At 40.4% G+C, this 23,440-nt stretch overlaps 1 protein-coding gene across 18 annotated transcripts in view; it reads right to left on the bottom strand.

The window, feature by feature from the left end:
- rgl2 (ral guanine nucleotide dissociation stimulator-like 2) overlaps positions 1-23,440 on the bottom strand; it is a 29,986-nt gene that overhangs the window by 3,910 nt on the left and 2,636 nt on the right. Inside the window, exons 2-12 of one of the 18 annotated variants that reach the window (XM_078932600.1) lie at positions 21,062-21,228; positions 12,088-12,135; positions 11,291-11,371; positions 11,046-11,191; positions 8,861-8,917; positions 8,134-8,330; positions 7,176-7,285; positions 6,714-6,929; positions 4,610-4,713; positions 3,481-3,565; positions 1,626-1,685 (exon numbers count right to left, since the gene is read on the bottom strand). In XM_078932600.1, the coding sequence (XP_078788726.1) occupies positions 1,626-1,685; positions 3,481-3,565; positions 4,610-4,713; positions 6,714-6,929; positions 7,176-7,285; positions 8,134-8,330; positions 8,861-8,917; positions 11,046-11,191; positions 11,291-11,371; positions 12,088-12,135; positions 21,062-21,220 (1,263 nt within the window). In that variant the 5' untranslated portion in view covers positions 21,221-21,228. Of the gene's footprint in view, positions 1-1,625; positions 1,686-3,480; positions 3,566-4,609; positions 4,714-6,713; positions 6,930-7,175; positions 7,298-8,133; positions 8,331-8,860; positions 8,918-11,045; positions 11,213-11,290; positions 11,372-12,087; positions 12,136-14,839; positions 15,483-18,778; positions 18,919-21,061; positions 21,229-23,440 lie in introns of those variants that run through there. The other 17 variants (XM_078932598.1, XM_078932597.1, XM_020710432.2 and 14 more) reach the window with 17 other exon arrangements.

Raw genomic sequence — 23,440 nt, forward strand, 5'->3', positions numbered from 1 at the left:
ATTTCACCCATTAAACCGCCGATCACTTGTTATTCCACTGTCTGCACTCTCCTGACCTTCCAACCGCTCTTTTAATTCCCCACCTTTGTCCCAGAAGAAGAAAACTTTTAAAATATGAATACATATATTCCCATTTGTTGTTCAGATTCGTTATTTTTGATGTACAGAGGTTTTGATTTTTTTTTTCAAAAAACATTTTTATCAGATGACCTTTAGAGACCGTTCCTTTCCATTTATCCACATGTCAATGAAACCCTGATGTTTTACTCCTTAATTGGAATATGGTCAAAAACTCAGCTTTTGTAACACTTTGATCTGCTGCTTCCCTGTCAGAACTTTTCTGGCTTGAAAGAGCAAAGAAAACAGCCGCTACTCTGTGACCAGTTTAGTAACAAATAACTGATGCTCTGCAGGTCATGTGAGCAAACCGAGAAGCTCCACAAACGCAGAACCTTTTTTTATTTGGTCCCAAACGTGATCAGCTCTCTGAGACTTCTCGAAAAGTTTCTAAAAAAGAATTGACACAAAAATAAAATAAATGAACCTTGTTGCCGAATTCCTGGTACGACTTTAAAAAAGTTCAAATAAGACACAAAATTGCCAGTGTCTGACTTTTTCTAAGCAAAATACTGATGTGATGTAAACCACAAACAAACCAATGTTATAATGCAGAAATACAGTATTTATAAATGTGTTTTGTTAAAGTTCCTTTTTTATTATTAATATTTATATTTGATGCAAATATATGTAAATATCTAGATTTTTCCTTTTTTTTTTACTCTAAAATTTGTTAATCCAAAAATTGCACAAGAGGGAGATAAACAAGTTTTCTTCTTTCTGTTCCCTGTCATTTTTCTTCTATTAGAACTTGTGCTAGATCTGTTCTTTTTGTTGTTTTGTGGAAATGAAAAAAAAAGAAAAAATTGAATCGAATTTAAAAAAAAGTTTCTATTTTTGAGCAGGAAATCTGTCCGCTGGAACATTTTAAACTTCTCAAATGCACTCTCTGTTCTGCAGTACCGTCAATGATGCCGGCATCCTCACATGTGGAGGAACCGGCTCCTCCGTGACACTGAACACGCGTGTGCACGTGCATCCACAGCAGCCTCTGTTCACAAACACGACTCCAGAACGCAGCCGCTTCATCACCGATTCGCCTGCTGCCTCTCAGCCTTTTAGTCAGCAATTAGAGTTTCTGTCACACCCTCTACTCAATTCAGTAAAGACACGCTTCCAATGAATCCTGTCTGCTTGTCTTTACACATCAAAAACAGGAAAACCTGAAAGAAAAGCTAATCATAGATCTTGTTCTGCACACCTTGAACTCAAAGTCTGCCCTTAAACTTTTACAACAAAGCGGCTGGTGCCTTTTCAGGCTCTTACATCATTTCTGAATCTTTCCAAGCTGTCATGAATGCCTGTGGGGGTGAAACTCCACCCCCAGGCTAAAACACTTCATATTCATGCCAGACACCAGCAGGAAACTTCAAGACGTCATTTCACTCTTTCATGTTTCTGAACATGAGACGACGTTTGGGTCTATGATAAACAATAACCAGGAGGTCGTATTAAGTTGATGTCTGTTGTAGAAGGTCAGGCTGAAGCAGAACCTCAGCAGCTCTTACCCGGGTAACGTGTCTGTTGTTAAGCCTGTTGTCAAGATTGGCGAACTTCGATGTTCCCTCCTGAAAGACACACAATAAAAGTGGAACATGTTTGATCTGATCTCAAGATCTCCATCAGTGCTTTTTGGTTCTGATTTAAGAGCAAGAAGCTCTGTTAATGCAGATAAAAAAAGACAGAAGAAGGAAAAACACATTTGCTGCAACATTTCAACCCGCCCCACCTGGTCAGTGATATTCATAGTCACACATTCACTGCGAGAGCAGAACTGCAGATTTAAACTACGTCTCTTGGCTGGCCTGGGACTGGGAACGTTTTGCCCCCCCCCCCCCCCCCCCCCCCCAAAAAAAAAAAAAGGAGCTGGAGGAAGTGGCTGGGGAGAGGGAAGTCTGGGCAGCTTTACTGAGACTGAGACCCGGTCCGGATGAGCGGAAGAAGATGGATAGATGGATGGGTGAGTGTGTAAATGTGTATGTTTTGTTTCTTGAGTGTGTGCTTGTGTGTATGTGCTAGTGTTTAGGTGTGCATGGACGTGTGTGTTTGTGCGTACATAAGTGTGTATGTGGGTGTGTATGTTAGTGTGTATATGTGTGGATGTAAGTGTCTTTAGAAGTGTGTGGATAAGTACATTTGTGCGTATGTGAGTGTGTTTAGGTGTGTGTGGACGTGTGTGTTTGTGTGTACTGTATGTAAATGTGCAGAGGTCAGTAAATGCATCACACCGTCGATCATTTTTGTCTCTTTTTCCTCTTAACTGACCTCAGACACCCCCCATATTCTACAGATTTGATCACACAAAGTTTTTTTTAGTCAAGTTTTGTTCTTTTTTTACATCCCAAAGGATCCGGTTCATAACTGTCTGCCACTTTAAAAAAAAAAAGCTCAGACATGAAAGATGTAGCAGAGAAATCAAAGCTCCACCCAAAAGCTGTGGACTTTTTCAGAAGAAAAGACAGTAAACGTTTGCATGGACTCTTCTGGGGGGGGTGAAACTTCACCACCACAGCTAATCAAACTAACCGTAGCAGCTTCCCAAAGTCAGAGCAGACTAAATATAGCGTTTCTTCAAACGGACGTCTGGCGGAAGTGAAAGTGCTGACAGAATCGGAGCATCAGCTGTTTTCTGCTCTTTAAAGCCCTTTAACGCACCGACCGGATTCCTGATCAAGCAGCTGAGGTCTTAAATGACTCCGACTGCAGGTGAGATGATCATGCTGTCAGAACCTGATCAGATGTTCCTGCAGGGAAAGGCTTTGGAGGAGATTTGGGGTCTAAAGCTTCAGTCAGGACTGACAAATGAGGAAAACAGAACGTCCGCAGGAAGACTTCTGTTGACTTAGTTGAGTCCTTGGCTTTCCCTGCAGCGGCTTTGCAACGTTTACTGGCAAACATAGTGGGAGACGGTTGTCTGCCGGTTTCCCACGTGGACTTGACCACAAGTTATGCGAGTTAAAACCCAAAACACGAATCTGCAGCTTATCAGGAGAAAGCATCTCTGAGGCCTGTTGAAGCCCTGCAGGGGGCACACGAGCTGCCAACAGCTGCAGAGACGTCAGAAAACAAAAGAGCTTTTGAAACCCGACTCCCAAACACGGTCAGGGTGCTCAAACTGGCAGCTTTCCCCTCCCAGCAGAGGCTCTGAATGACTTCACCCGCCGTCCCATAACAGGAGATGCACAAACACCATCATGGACGCCTGGCATCAAACCTCAAGCACGTGAGCTCCGCTTTCCGAGTGAACCAGCTCACCTCTGAACGCCCCGTGACCTCGTGACGTCGCCCCACGTCCGCTCACCTCACCCGGAAAACACAAAGCCCTATTCATTCCGCTCCTTCCTTATCTGCAGCACAGCTCACCTCCTTCAGCAGCTCCCGCGTCTGTGAGTAGTTGTCCTTGTCGGAGAAAATCTCTGCCAGCTCCTCGTATCTCCTCAAGGCCTCTCTGTGAAGGAAAAGGTCAAGGGTTCAATTAGATTCCCGCTTCGTTTAGATGTACAGATGACGTAAAGGCGATCTGCACCAGGAGAAATGAAAAGTACAATAGCAAGGATCAATCTATCACACTTTCACATGGAAAAAAAGGACGGAAAACTTTTGTTATAACTCCTTCTGTCATTAAATACTTTTAACTTTGAATTATTTTTAGTCCATTTTAAAATCGGATTTTTGACACATTTGAAATTTTCCTCTAATACATTAATAAAACCCCTTTTCAATTCATTTTTAACAGTTTGACCTTATTTAATTTAAAATAAAAACATTAAAAAGTACATTTTTATTTGCATTTCTTTTATTTGTTTAATTTTTACGAAAGTATTTCTACTTTTTCCAGCCGAAATGATGCAATGTCACTGCATGTGCAAACTAATATATTATAACCATTAATCACTAGAAAAATATACTTTTAAATAACCCAGTTTAACTTATTTGAAATTTAACTGAGATATTAAAAGGACATTTATCTGTAGCTTAAGTTACTGTAAGAAGTAACACAATAATAAGACTGAATAACACAATGTTTCTTAAAGTTCATCAGTAAATGTAAAATATTATTAATTTTACCTTCTTCTATTTGATCCATTTATGATTTTAATCTTTTATTTTAAAAGTTATCTTGCTGTATTTTCAGAATAAAAGACTTGGCAGATCTTAAAATGGAATTAAAAGAACCTTAGATTATTGTTTTATGGAATTGTTTTCATTAATTTTGAACCAAATCAACCCATGACTCTGAAGTTGGGAAGAAAAACAAAGTCCTCCCCATTCTGAAACAGCTGTTGGAAGTGTTTCAGCTTTAAACATTTAAAGGGAATTTGGCTAACATGCAAACTGAGGCCTGAAGAATGAGAGAAAAAGCTCAATTTCCAAGTGGACCGCCCTGTCCTAACATCTCGCTGCAGAGCTATTGATCATCAGTTTCTCGCTTTTTCATTTGTTAGATTAGTCTGCTTCTGCCTCTCTGACTTGACAGAACTACGTCCCACACCTGTCGGTGTCGTGCCACGTTCTCCTCAGCCGGTGGATGGGGTTACTCTTCAGCGCCGAAACGACGGCGTACAGCGAGGAGAAGTTCTTCCTGGCTCTGCACTCCTGTTGGAAGCACAAACACACGCATGAACAGGCGTTTGCATGAACAAACACAGACGCTCCTTCCTCTGTTGGATGAGGATGGAATGGCGAGGAAACCAATGAGAAACCAGCAGTGAGCCAACAAACCACAGTTTGACCAGAGATACCCTGCAGACAGAAACCCAGAGTCTGTGTGTGTGTTTGCACTGTCATCGCTCTGACATAACGCCGAAAGCTGAGCCAAACACTTTGTTTGCACACAGCTCGTATATCATAAATGCCCCTTAGAGTTAGAGTTCCCTTAGTGTGACTACAGATCGGGAAACATGGAATGAAAACATCTTTTGTGTGCCAGAAAGGGAGTTCAATTCCCACAAAATTTCCCATGAAAAGAAAAAAGGAAAATAAAAAAACAAAATGAAAAGTTTTACACATTTAAAGAAGGAGAACCTAAATAAGTACACCTTCTTTCCCCAGCCCATCATAAATAATGAATTAATAGAGTTTCATTCCATAGAAAAAGTATTTCAAACACACAAGGGATTTTTCAGCGTAAAAGTCTATTTATGGTCATAAAGTCCCACTTCGATCATCTTTTGATCTGTTTTCAAAGCGTTCCCAATGGTCTTTTCATTATGGTTATGAAGTTTTTTGCCAAAATATAAGGAAATTAAATTGTCGCTTTCCAGGACATAGTTTCTGCAGAGCAGCAAGAGCTCATTAGAAATTAATCTCTGAGTTGTGGACGATACTGTTGGCGTGAAGTTAGCCCTGCCCCCCCCTTTCTATTACCCATCTGTTTAGATGCTCTACCACTAGCTCACAGCACCTCACACCCCCAACATAACATCAGGGGTGCAACAAAAATGGCGAGCAACATTGGAACCATCCAATTTTGAGCCCGATTCTCCCAAAATCTTTAGGTAGTTTGAATCAGAAGTGAACTTTCTTTTGCGTTTGTACCGTTGTGCTCTTGAGCAAATGAACTCAGGGAGACTTTCCCCTTTAGAAATGTTTTCCATCATTTCAAGCCATCCCTCGCCATCACACTGCCATTGCCGTGCCTGACTGTTGTCCTGAAGTTCTTTTGTTTTGTTAGTGTGACCGTAGATGTCTGGGGATTCACTCCTTCCATTAAATTCCTTAGCAGAACATCAGTCCAGATGTTTCTCTGTCTTCTCGCTGCTCGCCAGTGTTACTTCTTGAACTCTTCCATTGATCCATGTTTGTCCAAGTCTCTTTCCGACTGTTGAATCGTGAACTCTGATCTTAAAACTTGCACATGACTTGGCTGGTCTCAAGTTTTAAATATTGTTCCTGAGAGTCTAAAAACATCCCAAACGTGATTCCAGCTTCTCCATTTGGTTCAGGTCTCAAAACTTCACTTTTAGGTCACTGGAATTTTGAATTTAGTCAAATATGTGAACACCAAACCTTTCACAGAGCTGTCACTCATATTCTGATCCGTCACAAGTTTGCAAAAGAGGAAGAAATGTGACACAACTCTTCGGAGGGAGGGGCTTACAACCTCTGCAAATGAATTGTGACTGATTGGCGACGAAAGTGAGAATCCTTATGCAAATTTTTACTCTACACTTTGTTGAGAGTCTGCGGTGAATTTGAAATGTGACTCCAAATAGAAACCTTTGTTACTGTTTTGGCTGGATGGCTCTAATATTGCTCGCCATTTTTGTCGCACCAATAATGTTAGTTTGGGGTTGTGAGGAGCTGTAAGCTAGCAGGAGAGCATGAAAACAGAGAGCTTTCAGCAGCAGGAAGGGTAAAGGGGGGCGGGGTTGCTATGGGCCAACAGTCCAACCCCCAACTCAGAGGTGAGTTTCCAATCAACTCCTGTCCGTCTGCAGAAACTGTGTCCGAGAAAACGACAAAGGTTTCAGATTTTGGCTGAAAAAACGGCATAATCATAATTAAAAGACACTTTAAAAATATTTGTGTATCATTAAAATGTTAATGATCACTTTATGCAAGTATGAAATCATGGAGGGTGCCATTCCACTGACCTCTGCCACGCCGATCCACTTCTCCAGCAGCCGCGCCCTCTGCTGGCTGCGCAGCGTTGTGGGCCAAAGACAGGAGGCTAAAACGGCGTTAGCCAGCTTGTTGAATTGACGCACGGTGGCCCGGACGGACCAACAAACGCCCTCTCTGCCCTTCTTGTCCCGCTGAGACCACAGAGAGCCGAGACAGTGGTACGGGACCAGACGGACAAACAGCTCCTGAAAAACATGGACACTTCCTGTCAGCGCAGATTAGACGTCCTTTCCAAAAAGATCTAAGGTCCCGAGCCGTCAAAGAGAAATATGGACTAGGTGTAGAGAAATTAAAAATAGAACATTTCCTAAAGTTTACTGCATCATCTGAGGCTGAAAAGCCTTCAGAATGTTTGACTGTTAACATCTAACTTTTTAAGAAACCTTTAATAGTTGCAGCAAGAAGAAACCATACTGTTAACCTGAACTGACCGTTTCTATCTTGGTGAGCTGCTCGGCGATGAGCGACGAAGGAAACCCCAGGATGCTGGTGGGTTCAAACAAGGACGGGTTGGGAGGGGGGCTGTCGAAACTGGACCGATCTGCAAACAAAGCTGCTGCTCAGTGAGGACATGAATCTGTTGTTTCAGAGCAATTCAAGAGACAAGTTAGCCGGAGATTTGCATCATTTTAAAAGTGGATTTGTCATTTCCACTAAGAATGAGTCTTTTTATTCCTGTTCCATTGAAAAGCCACCATTTGAGTCCTTCTCTTTTTCCAATTTGAATTAAATTTAACATTTTAATAGCTTTATAAATACATTGAAATGCATGCTTTATCGCTTTAAAAAAAATGATATTATATGTTTTAATGTTTTATGAGAAACAAGAAAAGTGTGTTTTCATCACCTAGCCTACCATCTATTTTGACCTTACTGAAAGTTTAATTAAGAATACCAACCAACACTATTTTAAAAAGTCAGTACATTGTATATCAATCTAGAGCTCCTTTTTCCTTGCAAAATGGTAATAAGGTCACTGTTGAATATTAGAATTTTGCTGCAGAAGATCAGCAAAAACAGGAAGGTAAGCTGCAGCCGTGAACAGACAAATGTCGTTGGGCTGAATAATTCCAGAGGATCTGCAGCTTGTTGTTAGCAGGATTAGGGCGTGTCCAAACATCACGCCATCGACGCTGCAGCAGCAAACCTCGCTGGCTCCAAGCTGCACCTCCAACATTTTTAGTCAAACATCTCCAGCTTTGATCCGGTCATGCTAGTTAAACATTTTGACTCCAGAAATGTGAAGATAAACATTAAACCCCCCAAAAATTTGCCATTTTCTTTTCTTTGATATTATGCACTGAGTGTAAGTATCTGTTTTTTTATGCATTAGCAGCTCATTTGTTCAGAATTCAACAACTAATATAATATTCAACTAATATTCCAAACCTCTGCGGGAGTCGAGGAGCAGGGCTTTCTCGCTGAGCTCCTCTGCGATCCTCAGGAGCTGGGCACGGAGGTCAGCTGCAGATGATGAGTCCTGAGGGAGGAGTGGAGCCAAGCGGAGCAGACAGGTGGGATTTCCCAGACTGTGGAAGTCTTCAGGATACTCGGACAGCCACGTCCTGAAGACGGTGCACACCGCTCTGCAGAGGAACACAGAGCATGCAGACTGACTGACTTCCATAAACCGAACCCTTCCAAGCCATCAAGTAAGAGAGGAAACTATAGGGATGCATCATCCAAAGTTTGTGGGGCTTTTCAAAATAAATGTCTCAAACGTTTTAATAATACTTTGCATCTTACAACACTTTGACAGCAGGGAAAGATTAGAAAATAAGCACAGAAAAGAACTTTTAATAAAAAGTAGAGAGAATTGTATATAAATAAATCATATCAATATAAAAAAAAAGGAAATTCTGTGATTAAAACACTTAAAAAATAAGAAAATAAATATGATAAAGTATTAGAAGAAAATGAAGCAACTTGCTGCATGAACTAAAGCTGCTGCAGCCTGACTGCATCCAATGCAAGCAGGAAGTTAGGATTCACATTTAAATGTGTAAAATTGGGCTTTATTTAAAGTTAAAAAAACAAGAAGTAGAGCGACCTTCAGAGCTACACATATTTAAAAATAGAGTGAAGTCAAAAGAAAAAACGTTTTGCAGAAACTCACTTGTTGAAAGCCTGTCTGATGTGGCTTCGCTCGCTGTCGCCGGGTGGATTCTCTAATCTGGAAGCAACAGAAAAATATTTAAATGAACTTTTAAGTAAAGCTCATTTATAAAAAAGTAGAGCATGTAAACAGAGAGCTCTCAGCTATATCAGCACAAACAGTTGCGCCCACAACTCAGAGGTGAATTTCTATTGAACTCCTGCTGCTCTGCAGAAACCTTGACCAAGAAATGACAGGTTTTTTGATTTTGGCTAAAAACAGCATCATCATGATTAAATGACCGACAGATATCGAAAGGTTATTTATTAAAAGAGAGGAAAAATACAATTTTAGGGAAAAAAATTAATTTCTCATACATAAAGCACGTACAAATAAAAAAAAGATTTTGTGTTTCAGTTTGTGAAGTTGTGGAACAGAGCCAGTAAATACTTGAAACAATTTCGAAACATAAAAGAATTTAAGTATAAATACAGAAATATGATCATTGACAAAAATGTACAAATACCGTATTTTCCGGACTATAAGTCGCACCGGCCCAAAAATGCATTATAAAGTAGAAAAAAACACAGATAAGTCGCACTGGACTATAAGTCGCATTTTGACGGGAAATTTATTTGACAAAATCTGAGACCAAGAACTAATAAGTTCCACAACCTCATATGACACAATCATAGCAGACTGTTTATCTCATAATTTCACAGTAATTCTTTCTCATATTTATTTATTCCTTTCATGAAGCATCATTGGCCAACTAATACTCTGTTTTCATCCTGTATTTGTAGAAACAGTTGTCATTTTTATTGCATTTCTGAATCTATGAAATCATTGGATTATCATCCAATCATTAGCCTTCAAGATCTTACTGTAAAAAAAGGTTTGCTGATTCTCTGAGTCACTTAACACACTCTTAACACTTAACATACCTCATACATCAAATTGACCCAGGAACATCATCTCTGTTACTCACAAATGAACATAACAGGAGGGTTAACGATGTATTTATTTCAATTTATTTCTAATATAAGTCGCTGCGGAGTATAAGTCGCACCCCTTGCCAAACTATGAAAAAAAGGGCGACTTATAGTCCGGAAAATACGGTACAAAACAATACAGAACATCAGCCTTTGTAAATCTGCATACTTAGAAAATACGTTTTGTATTTTTCTGGAAATAAGAATTACATTTGCAGCTGTAACCGAATATACACTTGGGTAAGGCGCTGGACTTTGATGGTAGGTGTACTGGGTTTAGTTAGGAATGTAAGGACTTAAAGTAAAGGGGGTGAGAGTTTATAAGATTTTTCTTCTTCTCACTCCCTTTTGGACTTGTGTTGTTCATATAATTTTGTCTTATATCATTTTTGTCGTGTTTTTGTCTTATTTTGTTATTCTACACTTGTTTTCACTTGTCCAAAATAAAAAGGTTACTTACATACTTACTTAGTTAAAGAGTACCGGAAGCACTCTGGTTATAGATAAAAAGATGACCAGAGTGCGACTTTAAAAGGTTTCTTAAGAAGTTGTTTACTTAATCAAAGTACTTCAAACTGAAGACGTGGAATTTGTGATGCAGTGTTAATGTGACCTAGATGACCTCCATGATGGAGAATCTTCAGAGGAACTTTATGAACCTTTTTACATTTAAATTGTACTATTTTACTCCAAACGTAATACTATCTTTTTTAGTGTTTATTTCATTTCTATTCTTTGTTGATTACAAAAGCAAAACAACATTTTTGCAATTCCAACCATCAGTCCAGCAGAACATGTTTTCATGATTCCAGCTATGCTTTCAAGTCTTATTTCACATTTATTAATATGTTTTTATCTTACAGTGATAAATTATGGTCTCAGTGTTTGTGACCCTGGAGTGTCTAAATTCTTCTTTTAACTCTAAACGGAAAAAGTCCTTAAAGTATCTGATAAGAACTGTCTGAATTCAATAAACTGTTAAAAGAGGATCCTTTTTTCAACTCACATTAGTCAAATAAAACTGATGTTTTTTAAGTTAAGCACTTAGATTTTATTTGATAAGGAATATTTCCCTGCCATTTAAAGTGGTTTCTTGTGGTCTTTGGAAAGTTTTGTGTGACATTTATCTTAAAAATAACAATTTGTGCAAATTTATGGTTTTAGGTCTTCAGCACCGACGGATCCTGTCGTCTGAAAGTTAGTTGGTCAGTCACCTGTCAGTGAGGATGCCCAGCACTCGCTCGGTGGAGGTGAAGGATCGGTATGTGGAGAGGAAGATGGTGATGTAGGAGGAGTCCCCCAGCGAAAACGAGTGGAGGAGGTGGAGCACCAGCTTCTCCTCCGTCCCCGCTTTCACGCACTGAGAACGAAAAACGGCCGGCTGAAAGACGACGGGAGATCTGCTCAAAGGGTCCTTTCTAATCCCTTTTTATGTGAAGCTTTGGGCAGAAACACTTACTGTCGGACCGTGGGGGACACCGTGCTGTTTGACCACCACTGTGTAGATCACGCCGTCATCCTCTTCCTCTGCAACTGTGGACTAAAGCAGAGGAAACGTAAGCTCCTTGTGCTTTGCACACAAGATAGACTTCACAAAAGCTTCTGGAAAACATTTTGGGATAACAATTTTCTCCATGTATTATTTGGTTCTTTCATCCCGTCCTGTTCTCCAAACCCGGGAGGTCTGTGAAGCATCAGATAACACAGGTGGTGACATTTTTTCAAGTGACAAACTTCAAAATGAATCGGTATTTTTCCAACTTAAGCTTTTTAGTGAAAACATTAACAAAACAAAAAAAGACAAACATGCGTCTTTGTAACGTTTTAATGCAAACTTTGACGTGGAACAAACAGTCGCAAAGGACACAGAGACGAGAAACACAGAAGATCCGACTAAATTCAGAGTTGTGCTGAAGTGAGGTTATATTTTCTGCTTTAATAAAATCTTTGCGGTCATCTCCATGTGACAGAACCTTTAGACGACTCCTGATTTCTGTGTAATGACTTTTACTCTGCATGGAAAAGATTATTTTTGGGGGGGGTTATTTGCATTTTCTTGTCTTCACAAGCACAGAGCTGAGTTTTTCCGATCACGTTGCTTTTCTGAACACCTGTCAGTGCTCTCACACCTCGAGGTTTGTGCTCCCACACGCTACAAATGTTAGGTTTTAACCTCAGGCCGAGTCCCCGACACCGTGACCTCATTCTTCACAGCTAATTGGCTCACAGTGCATGCAACTGCCTGCAGGCTCTTACCAAATCGAGGGGACAGTACCAGGTGGTCTTCATCGGTGACAGCTCTGCCTGAAGAAGAGACACGACATGGATCGAAGCGGGTTTTTACAGAATTCACTGAAACATAATAAGGAGCTATACGACAGCCCAAATATCCTTTGATTGAGACGTTTCTGATCGTTAACACTCAGCTGCTTTTGATCAAAACAAAATTAAGACTCAAAGAAGCTCAATTATTTGCATGCAGAATGCAACCACAAAAAGATCAAACATGCAAAGCAGAATAAAGTGAACGTAAAAAACAAAGTGCAATTTTCCTTCCAAAAGTCTGCTGTGACGTTGCCAGAATCAGGACTAAAGTCATGAATAAAAGATGAGAATGAAGCCCACATGCAAATAACAACCAGGCTAATTCATCACTGAGGACTTCCCATTGACTGTATAGGAGAACTAGACTGAGTAACCCCTCCCCCCTGGCGCTCCAAACAGGAAGTCCCTGCTGGCTCCAAGAAGCCAAAATCCCATAGACTTCTAGAGAGGAATAAACAGCTGCTACTCAGTCATTTTATTGGTCAGAAGAACCATTCTTGCTCTGATACACTTTATAACACGCTCTTCCTCGTTTTTTTCCATGAATTTCTTTCTGCAGTTCAAGTTATTCAAGTTATAAACCGACCAATCATGTGGATCAACAAAAGTAGGCGGTGTTATGTCGAATGTATGAAACCTTTGAAACAAGTGGTAGGGGTGTGGCCTTCCAACAAGCTCACTCTAGATTGGTAACAGTGGTTGTCATAGAAACCTTGACTCAAAACGACTCAGACCAATCACTGGTTACTGATGTTGTCTGGCTCCAACATGGCGGTTTCCGTATCACAAAAAAATAGCAACCGAATTGATGTTGGTTGATTGGAGCCGGATGTAAACCTTCTCTATGGGAGACGCCAAACTCGCTCGCTCCAGTTCTCTTATACAGTCAACAGGACCTGCTGAAGATGATCAGTTTGATGTTTTCTCTTAATCAAATTGGTTTACTTATAGAATTTTTCTTAATCCAGAGTTGCATTGGTTTGCTAGGTGATAATGACATTCTGGTGAATGCGCCAACCACAGTTGTATCTAAATGATCCACATCACATTCAAACTCCCATGTAACCAACAGCTGTAGCCCCTGATCATGATACCACCACCACCACAGGTTGTACAAATCCACCGCTCCTCTGACTGATGGTTTAGTCTCTCTAAAAACCTGCTCAATAACAGCACAACTGCACTCATACAGACCCTGTTTATAAAAATAATAATGTACAATTTGATTAGAGACCCCGTTAACTTAACAGCTGTAACTGTTATCCATGCATTATCTATCTAGGGTCAGTGAGTTGCTGGAGCCAATCCCTGCTAACAAAGCAGACCCATCTATCCCCTGCAGAACCACATCAACAGACCTACCCATGCACAGGAGAACATGCAAACTCCATAAAGCCCCCAGTTATGACTGAAAAGAGTTATTTGTTTTTTAAATATGTATTGATGTAAAAAGACATCAACATGTGACACTATAAGAAGAGAGGAGAAAGAAGAAAACATCTTACTTCTGCCCCTTTTACTTATTGAATAAAGTCTACCCTGAACTGAAGCACAGTTTTCATGAACCTTTGTTCTAAGTTGAGAATTCTTGATAAACGCTTTTGATTTGTTGTAAAAGCGTTCCCTGTGGTCTTTTCATTACGGTTATGCCTTATTTAGCGCACATCAAAAACCTATGTCCTTTTCTAGGACATAGTTTCTGCAGAGCGGCAGGAGTTCAGTAGAAATTCTCCTGTAGGTTGTGGGAGGGACTGTTAGGGTGGAGCAACCCGGCCCCCCTTCCCCTCCCCGTTCTGGAGCAAAGCAGCGAATTGTCTATGTCACAAATACGCTCTTTTCAAACTAGATTTTTTTTGTTTGCCCCCCCATCACAATGATTTACATGTTCTTTATCATCTGAAAAATATCATGAGAACATGTTAAAAACACCAGAAACATGATTTTCATCGGAGTGGGTCTTTACATTTTATTTGTTTCCTGACTCTTCAATTCTTTTTTTTGGGCCAACAGTGTGCTAAACCCCAGCTGGCCCTCATGACCTAAAAAGTTGACCTTCTCTTTACTTCTTCTGTTTCCATCATGACCAGCGCTAAAATATGACACACCGAACACCTCTGTTAAATACATTTCTGTCTTATTTTTAGAAAACTCAAACAGCCTCGATGAAATCCAAGCTGCTCATAGAACCGCTGTCCTGTTTTTGGGCCAGTACCCGGTACCCAGTACCAGATCAATCACAGCAACCAAAAGAGGCGTATTTGGAGCCAGATGGACTCAGGTAACCGGCGTGCTGTGAGAATTCTTTGGATTACGGGTGGGGTGGATGTTTTGGTCAAACCTTTTCGCTAATTCACATCAACTCACACATTTTTGTTAATGTTTTAAAGTTTGCAGGGAAAACTGGGAGGCTGATGAAACCTCCAAACCGCTTCAGACGCTTCTGTCCCAGCATGAGTCAACTGTTTTGATCTGCACAGAAACACAGGCAGCACCTTGGAGACTCTGACAAACCTGAGACCAACAACCCAACATCTGCCAAGCCCTTCTGGCTGTTCATTAACCTCCACACTGACATTTTCTCCTGATCTTCACTCACACCTCCAAGCATTCTTCAAAGTGAAAATACAGAGTCAAATGCTGTCATTATTTCTCTTTTTTAGCCCTCTATCAGACACCATGTTACCTTGGCTTGGGTTGTTGGACGACGGGACCCAGCAGTTGTTCCAGGCACTCAAGAAGGATCCTGCTGCAATAAATCCCCTCGTAGAAGTGCCAAACCAGTTATTCTACCTGTCTGTTTATCTCTGCTCTCTTGTGATTCTCTTTCCCATGAAAAGGACGAGCGCACACACTCAGGAGGAAAAAAATGGCTGCAACAGCCTGACAAGCTACCTTTTCCCGTGCAAGTCCAGACAGGTGGAAATCCATGAGCTTCCTGGAAACCTTCAGGACAAACCCCCCAACGGATTCTTCATCTTTTCCTCTACTTTTCATCTGACCCAGACTTGCTGCTAAAGTCCAACGAAAGTCGACCCAGATCTGTTGCTGCCGTGCTGTGTGCCCCACTTCCACTCGGGCTCTGTGTCCCACACCTGAAGCAGGATCTAAGACCGGCCCCCCACAAGATGACATCACAAAGGCACACCCATTACTCACACACGCACACACATACACCATAAACAGAGATAAGATTACACCAGAGTTGGTTTCCAGCGATTCTGTTTTCAGCCCCATGAACGCTGAAGAAAAACTTCATACTGTGGTTGCACAATCAAAGGCTCATGTATGATGATCACACACACAACCCTTAAGCTATTTCCAGAACAATACCCAGTCTATTCCAGACTTCCCTCAGTTTTCCCGCTGTCTTCCCTCAGTTTTCCTGCTGTCTTCCCCTTAAAGCCGACCCTTCAGCACAGAAAAAAGCAGTTTGACTCGACGCAGCAGCTGCACTAAATGGGGGTAATGAGCCCTCAGAAGTAGGACAAGTTTATTTAAGGGGTTATTAAGGTGGAGAAATAAAGTCAAGGGAGGTAGATGAACATTTTTACAGCTTTGTGTTAGTTCTCATGTATGTCATGTAGAAAAAGATGCTAGCTGTTCTTTATAAAAAAATGACTTTTTTCAGATTTTATTCAGCAGCTGAACTTTAATTTTATGCCTTAATGAACAGGAGGGTGGTTTTCTCAGCACTGACAGACGCTGTGCGTACAATATTTATCATTTTTCATAAAACTCTGTGGCGCCGGCGAAATAGCTGCATTCAATTACGTTTTGGTGTGAACAAGTCAAAGCAACCCTCTGTCCTCCTTCATTTCATCTACGACTTTCGACAATCCAGAGGATTGATGAAAAGTTTTTTTTTTTTTTTGTAAATAGCATCACCCATCACACTTTGTTGCAAGAGTTACAAGGTATTTACAGTTATGCTATATATAGAATTGAAATGTGACTTCTTTTAACGTTGTTCCGGTAGTAGTTTATCATTAATATAGTGATAAATAATAAACAATTATTCAACAGAGGCCTCAAACCCAGGGGCCACTTGTGATCCCAAACCCCTTTATATGAATATATTATATCCCCAGATAAAAATATAATTTGGCTGTAAAAGTGACTAATTTATTTTTGTGATATTTTTTATTTATTTCTACTGTAAATAAAAAAGCAAAAATGTGTTTTTTATGTTCAAAATTGTTGAGAAGAAAGAAGTGCAACTTTGTAAAAATAAATAAATACAAGAATAACAAAGCTGGACAAATAGATCCTCAAAGAAGGTCAAAGAAAGAGAGATGAGAGAAAAATATTGTTATTCAGAAACCAAGACAAAAGTTTATCAAATGTATTGTTGAAGTTTTTGTTGTAGAAATAGGAAGTAATAAAAAAGCTTAAATAAAGTAGGATTTCCTGCTTTCTGGTTCATTTGCATTCAGTGTCTTCAACTTGGATTGTTGAAAAAATACATGTAGACAAGTCTTGTTGCGTATTTCCTTAAAACTAAAGTCAATCTTTGTCCATGAGAGGCATGGATTCTCAGTGAAAATAGGAAGGAACTGGTTAGCCTTGAGTGCCTGTTCTCTGGTGACGGAGGCCGATGTTGAGGACTTGTAGAGAAGGTTATGTAAAGCTGCGCTGGCTTTTGTCCGGCTCACTGATCTCAGAGGCCTTTCAGTTGCACAGACTCAGGAAACTGGACCTTGCTTGGCTTCCTTGCTCCAGACAAAGCTGCCCTGAGATCAGTGTGGAGATAAGAGCCTAAACAATGGAGCCACTGTCCTTAAAGAACCAGGCTGAATATGGGTCACAGCAGCTGGACTTTACTTTTCAGGGACTTTGTAGTTGGAATTCTTCATTTTGAGGGCTCCTCAACAAACCCCTCCTTTCTTTGGTTCTTTGTTTTGGTTGTAAGCAAGTGTGCAGTGTGTTTGTGTTGTTTACTCGATGGGACCTCCCCATTTGGGGCCGCTCCCTGGCCTCTCAGCTGCATTTGGGAAGCGCGTAATAATTGGAAACAAACGCAGGAAGCAGGACGTTGTGAAGCTGTCATGTTGGGCAGCTATTTTCTTCCCTTCTCCTTCTATCACAAGTTAAAGGCGCAGCGACAAAGACGTCACTGAGCAGCACCAGGGACGGCAGAAAGCTAGAGTCCACATGAAACCTGTGCGTCATTCGGCCATACTCAAGAAAACTCATTCATTATGAACTTTTTCCTCAAAATTTTCCACAGACTTTGAACAAAACTACATGCTGTCCTTCCAAAAAGGGGGGGGGGGGGTTCATAAATCTGGTCGAGCTTTGTTTAAAGACACACATCCCACCTCTTCCTTCCTGTCCTTCCCTGCACTTCTCATGCTTTCATCCCTGCGTCCTTCGGTTCCTGTTATCTCTTCTTTTTTGAGTCAAACTCAAAAAAGCATTTAGGTCAAAGGTTTGAAAGTACCAGTTGAGCTGTAAACAGCTCCACATTTCTGGGTTTTAAAGTCAAAGCAGAAGATACAATTACTATTATTGCCTCCAAACAATTCTTAAGGCAGTAGCTGGTGACGCCACAGCATTCTCCTGACCCCAAAATGGGAACTAACCGATGTAGAAAATGGATGGATGGCTGTGTAAGTTTGCATCCTTTAGAGTCTTTACCTGATTTGTTGTGTTTCCTAACAGAAATATTTTTCCCTCTGGATTTTTCCAAGTCTTTCATTTATCGGAATAGAGCTGTGAAAGGAAAAGCCTGGAGCAATATTTTCACCACTTCGACATATTTCTACAAGCTTCTTCCAACTGTAGGTACCTACGCTAGTATCGGGTAGCAACACTCCAGTGTGAACACCGTATGGGTTACATTTGTACTAACCGGGCCAAGGCCGACTTGCACAGGGGGGTGAGGGGACTCTGGCACGGCATGGTTCTGGTGAACTTATTAAAACAACCTGAGTCAGGGGCCTGGCGGTAGTGTTTCTGTCTTGAGATCGGAGGTTCATGAATTTAATTCCACAGTTAAGTCAAAGCAAAGACTTAAAACGGGACCCAATAGATCCTTGTTTGATAGTCAGCATTAAGGGGTTGGGCAGGATGGTTGAATCACCATGAGTCAAATGCAGAGAACAAATTGTCCCACACCCAGGTGTGTGACAACTAATGGGACTTTAACTTAAATCTTTCATATACTGGTGAAGGATGAACTGGTGCGTACCGACACATTTGTTAGAAACAGATGGAGGTGTGTTCGGGTGAGGTTCGGTACAGGAAATGTGAGCTCCAGCACAGTTCTGTACTGAATGTCTTGTGTAAATGCTCCATAACGTGACAAATACTTGTTGCCCCCTGGAAGCTGAAAACTTTACTTCACAAAGCTCAAGCGTCTCTTAATTGAAGCAGAAAGTACATCTTTAACCGGCAGGCGGATGTTACTCTCAAGGTTTTATCGTCATGCATGCTGACTCACACATCCCAGTTTCCCTCATTAAGGAGTAAGCAAGAGGGAGTATTGGATTCCGTTTGACAGAATGTCCTTGGAGACGACGGCCTGCGTTACTGGACACTGGTTCTTTTGAGAGCAGGTGTAGGCTTCATCGACCGGCCAAACCGAAGTATGTATTATTTACGGTGGAGTTCAGCAACTCACGTGGCACGAGCTGAGAGGAAGTCCAGAAAGACTCCGAGCAGCGTCTTTATTTAGCTGCAACCAGTTTCTCCAATCTGTGAGTAAAGTAAAATCCAGAGGAGCGCATGCAGCAACATCAATGCCACACCAAAGACCAAAACTACAGCAACCAACAGTTCCTAAAACCAACACAGGACTAAACATTAACAGGAGGGAAAGCTGGTGGTCATGAACTCTGTGACCTCTAAAGATCACACGAGCTTCACAAAACTTCAAGTCAGAGCTTAATCACCAAGAACCAAACAAATAATGAGCACTTACATGGATAAATCACCACATGGTAACAAAATATTGCCCTTTTTTAAAAAACATTTTATACTAAAATATCTTAAAAGTAAGTGATTCCAAAATGAAGTCAAACTCCACAGAATTCATGGAATTTCTGGATCTGCTATACTTTTATATCTTTGTTGCTGAAACTGAGTCATACATGGTTGCAATAAGACATTTTCTGAATTATAACTTAAAATCTCCCTAAGCAGGGATAGTAGACTGTAAAATATATCAGATGAAAAGAGACCAGATAAGACCTGTTCAGACCTGGTTTGGTATTAAAGTGTTTCCACCCTGCTAGGCTCAGACACTAGCCTAAAGTTTCTGTAAAAATGTGTGTTCTTCCCGGTGAAATTATTTAGGTGGGAGGGTAAAACCTGGCTTTCAACATAAAATGTTTCACTTGTAAACAAGTCATGAAAAATGATCAAAAACTTTCTAAATTCCCTAATCCCTAACTACAAAAAAACTATTTAGTGTGGGACAATCTAGTGCCCTGGATTTTACAAGCAGTTCTGACACTATGCTCACTACTTTTTTTTTTTAACAGCGCTAATGATGTCACCCAATTCCCAAAGTAAATATCTTATCAATATGAGTGTTTTACAACAATTATTTATGAATCCACTGTGTTCTGATGTTGAAAACGTTGATGGTTTATTAAAAAATACAATTTTTTTCGCATAAACTGTTCAAACGCAATGCAATGTGGTCTAAATTTGCCAATCTAGTGAGAATCGATGCACACTGGTTTTTCCCAGAGACTTGTGGGAAGTTTCTAGGGCACTGAATTTTGGAATAGCAGATTTGGACAGCACTACAAAATGGCAAACGTACTATATAGTGCGCTATCTAGTGAGTAGGGAAGGAATTTGGACACACCCTGTATTTCCAAAAGTGAAAAAAAAGGCCCTTTGAAAAAAGTAGTCCGTTTCCTTTGACACCAAAATACATCAAACTCTCAGGTCAGAACCTCCAGCCGCTCCTGGAGACATTTTCGGACGTATTTGTGATTTGTAGAGCAGCAGCAGAGTTTCCTTGAGCAACTTACGAACTCTAGTGAGCCACGCCAGAGCTCACCTGAAAACAAATTGGAGATCCTTTTGTTTTTTAGGTGGACTGGAGTTCATGTCAGCTTGAACACCTGCTAAAAGGGGTGTGGCCAAAGCTTAATGCACCGATAGCCACCAGGGGGTTTCACTCCCAGCTTCAGCTATCACAGTGTCCTCGATCAAGACACTTACCCCCACCCCGCCTGTAAACCCTATGGTAGGATTTAAAGAAACGTCTTTTAAAAACCCACTCTGGAAAACATGTTTTTGGGGCAATTTTTTCATGATGGCGGACATTTAAAAAGAAAATTAAGCTCAAAATTTTTATTTCGGAGTATTTCTTCATTCAACTAATTATGAAATTGCTATTTGGAAAAGAGCTTAAAAAACACTGGGAGGGGCAACAAGCTAATTGCTACGAGCTCTCAGCAACAGGGAGGGGTGGGGGTGGGTGGCGGGGGTAGGTTGCTCTGCGCTAACAGTCCCGCCCACAACTCAGAGGCTAATTTCTAATGAATTCCCGCCACTCTGCTCAAACTATGTCCTTACAAAACGACAGATTTGTTGGATTTGTGCTAAAAACAGCATAATCGTATTTAAAAGACTGCTGGGAAAACTTTGGAAACACCTCAAAAGATGATCGTCATCATGAGAAAAATGCCACAAGAACATGTGAAAAACACAAAAAACACAATTTTTACTGGAGTGGATCTTTAAATATTGATCCAAAAATCACAGATTTTTGACTAATTTTCATGGTTCAACACGTCCTGTTGATCCATGAAACTCTGCTCATGAGGTTTCATGTGATGCTGCTGTGCTAATAACTGTCCGGGCCGAGGAAGCCGCAGGGTCAGAAGAGACAGCCTCACTTACAACAACAGGCTGCGGCCAAAAGGCCAGAAGAAAGCACACCCACCTGTGAAGTTTCCAGGTCATCGCTGGCTCCCCTCCTCCCTGAGAGGCTGCTTGGGGTTCCACTGTCAGGTGACAGCGGTCGGTAGCCAATGAGAGGCACTTCTCTTGACTCCACCCCTGGAAGCTCATAACCACCTGCTCGCATGTTACGTGGGATCATGGTGCCAGCTGGATGAGAAGAACAAGAGAAAATAGTCATTAAAAGATCTCAGCTGTTGGTTTCAGTATCAAGTAACCCGAGCTCGAATCTAACCCCATAATCAAGCAAAGGTCCCTCTAACCCCTCTAATACCAAGAAAGAGGATAACCTGAGCCCGACTTTAATCTGCCTTGAACACAAACACTAATTGTTCCAGAATTAGCTCCAATTCAGGCAGCTCTGCTCCCTCCTTTAAGCTCAAAACCTAACATTCAGACCCAACAAAGGCTTTCCAGATACCAAACAGATGAAATCATAGAACGCTTTCTTTATTTTTATTTCTAAATATTTAACTCTTCAATAAATGTAAACCCCTATTAGAGGTTTGCTCTGCAAAAGACCACAAGTCATCGCCAAACATCGCCTGCTGAGGAAATCGTCATGGTGTTCTTCTTAATGATGACCTCAAGCCCCCACCTTTCATTCCTGAAATTCAAATCAATCTGGAAATACCAAACGTTGCAGTACCGTAAATGATCACAGGGGGCATAAGAGAGCAAATACCTATTGATTTCAATGTTTATGAGTTTATGAGTTAGGATTTCACACCCAAATTTGTAAAGCCCAAATGCAAAAAATTTTTTTTTCCTATTTTTCCTACAAAATGTATTGAGCTGAATTGTGTGCATTTTTAGAGGCACATTGTTTTGCCTGACAGGCGGGTGGACTTATAGTTGTAAATAGAGAGCAGTCCCTCACAGCAGGTTGACACATACATGCCTGTAAGTGATAATAAAATAAACACACCTGTTTGTCTTAAAATAAAGAATTTCTTCCTCTATTCTTTCCAGAAATTCAGAATCGTCAGCATTACTTTCGTTTTCTAGTCAAAAATACAAAAACTGTTGTTATGTGCGCTCAATTATTTATAAAAAGTGAAAGTTGTGGACTTCTCCACCAGATGAATAGTAGTAAATAAATATCAATAAAGTCAGACCAATATGGCTGAGCCAGGGCTAGAATTAAAGTCTCCAAAATAAAAGCATGGTGCAGTCCAGGGGTGTCCAAACTTTTTGCATGGAGCTCCAGATTATGCTTTCCAGCCATACATTTTTTTAAACTGTTTAAATACAAATATAAACTTGTATATATGTAGAATATTACAATAATGTTTTTTTACATATATATATTGTTCCAAAAGGAATCAGACTTTTAAATTTGAAGGCTATAATCTATAAAAAAATCTGCCAGAGAATAAAAGAAGCGTTTAACGAGCTTATTAATTTTCATTTTATTTTCAAATATTAAAATTGTGTTTTCAAATTCAAAACAACTAATGGTGAAATACTACAGGAGTGAAAAATGAACAGGGTTATAAGTGTGCATACAGTGAGCATTTCTGAACTTGTACCAAACCCTTAAAGTGCAGCAGTTCAGGGATTGTCTAATTATTTCGGTGGCCCAGAAGTATGACTCATCTTAATGTTTGTTGTTTTTTCGGGACACAGATTATTTTTGCACTATTGGTGGCCACCCAGATCCTAAAATTGGGTCAGACAAAGCTAAATGTATGGAGCCACTTTTGTGCCTTTGTAATACAAAAAAAGGGAAACAATTAAAAAAAAACACGATAGAAAAACAAAATTCAATAGGCAAAGTTTGAAAAAATTACTATCCACGTAGAAATATTTTATAAATATTGCTAGGATAACCCATCTTTAACTTTCAGATTTGCAGCTCCATGTGACCAGTCCACAGCTAACATTATTACACGTAAATTCAGCGAGGTGGGTTCTGTTGATTGTGTCTACTGCCACCTGCTGGTCAAATATAAAATAGCTTTTCTTTGGATTCATTTTTTCCGCTCTTGTCAGCAATGCTGCCAGCTTCATGGGTATGTCCGAATTCCTTTTCTACTTGGCGAACATAGACCACAATGCATTGCAGTTGAACAATTTCTGCGAAAAAAAAAAAAACGTATTTAAAAAAAAAGTTTTTCCATAAAAATAACATTTCATTCATCAGAACACAGTGGATTCATAAAAAGTCGTTCATAAATAATCGTAAAAAAATCATATTTGCCGTGAAAAAAAGATCAAGAAAATTAGGGCGCATAGTGTCCGAACTGCTTTTAAAATCCAGGGCACTGGATAGTTTTTTAGTAGTTAGGGAGTAGGGTGGGAATTGGGACAGCCAAATTTTGAAATTGGCTGCAGCCCACACTTAAAAATACATTCAGTA

This window comes from Oryzias latipes, chromosome 16, assembly GCF_053564925.1.
Source record: "Oryzias latipes strain Hd-rR chromosome 16, Olatipes_Hd-rR_3.1".
In the NCBI taxonomy this organism is placed as follows: domain Eukaryota; kingdom Metazoa; phylum Chordata; class Actinopteri; order Beloniformes; family Adrianichthyidae; genus Oryzias; species Oryzias latipes.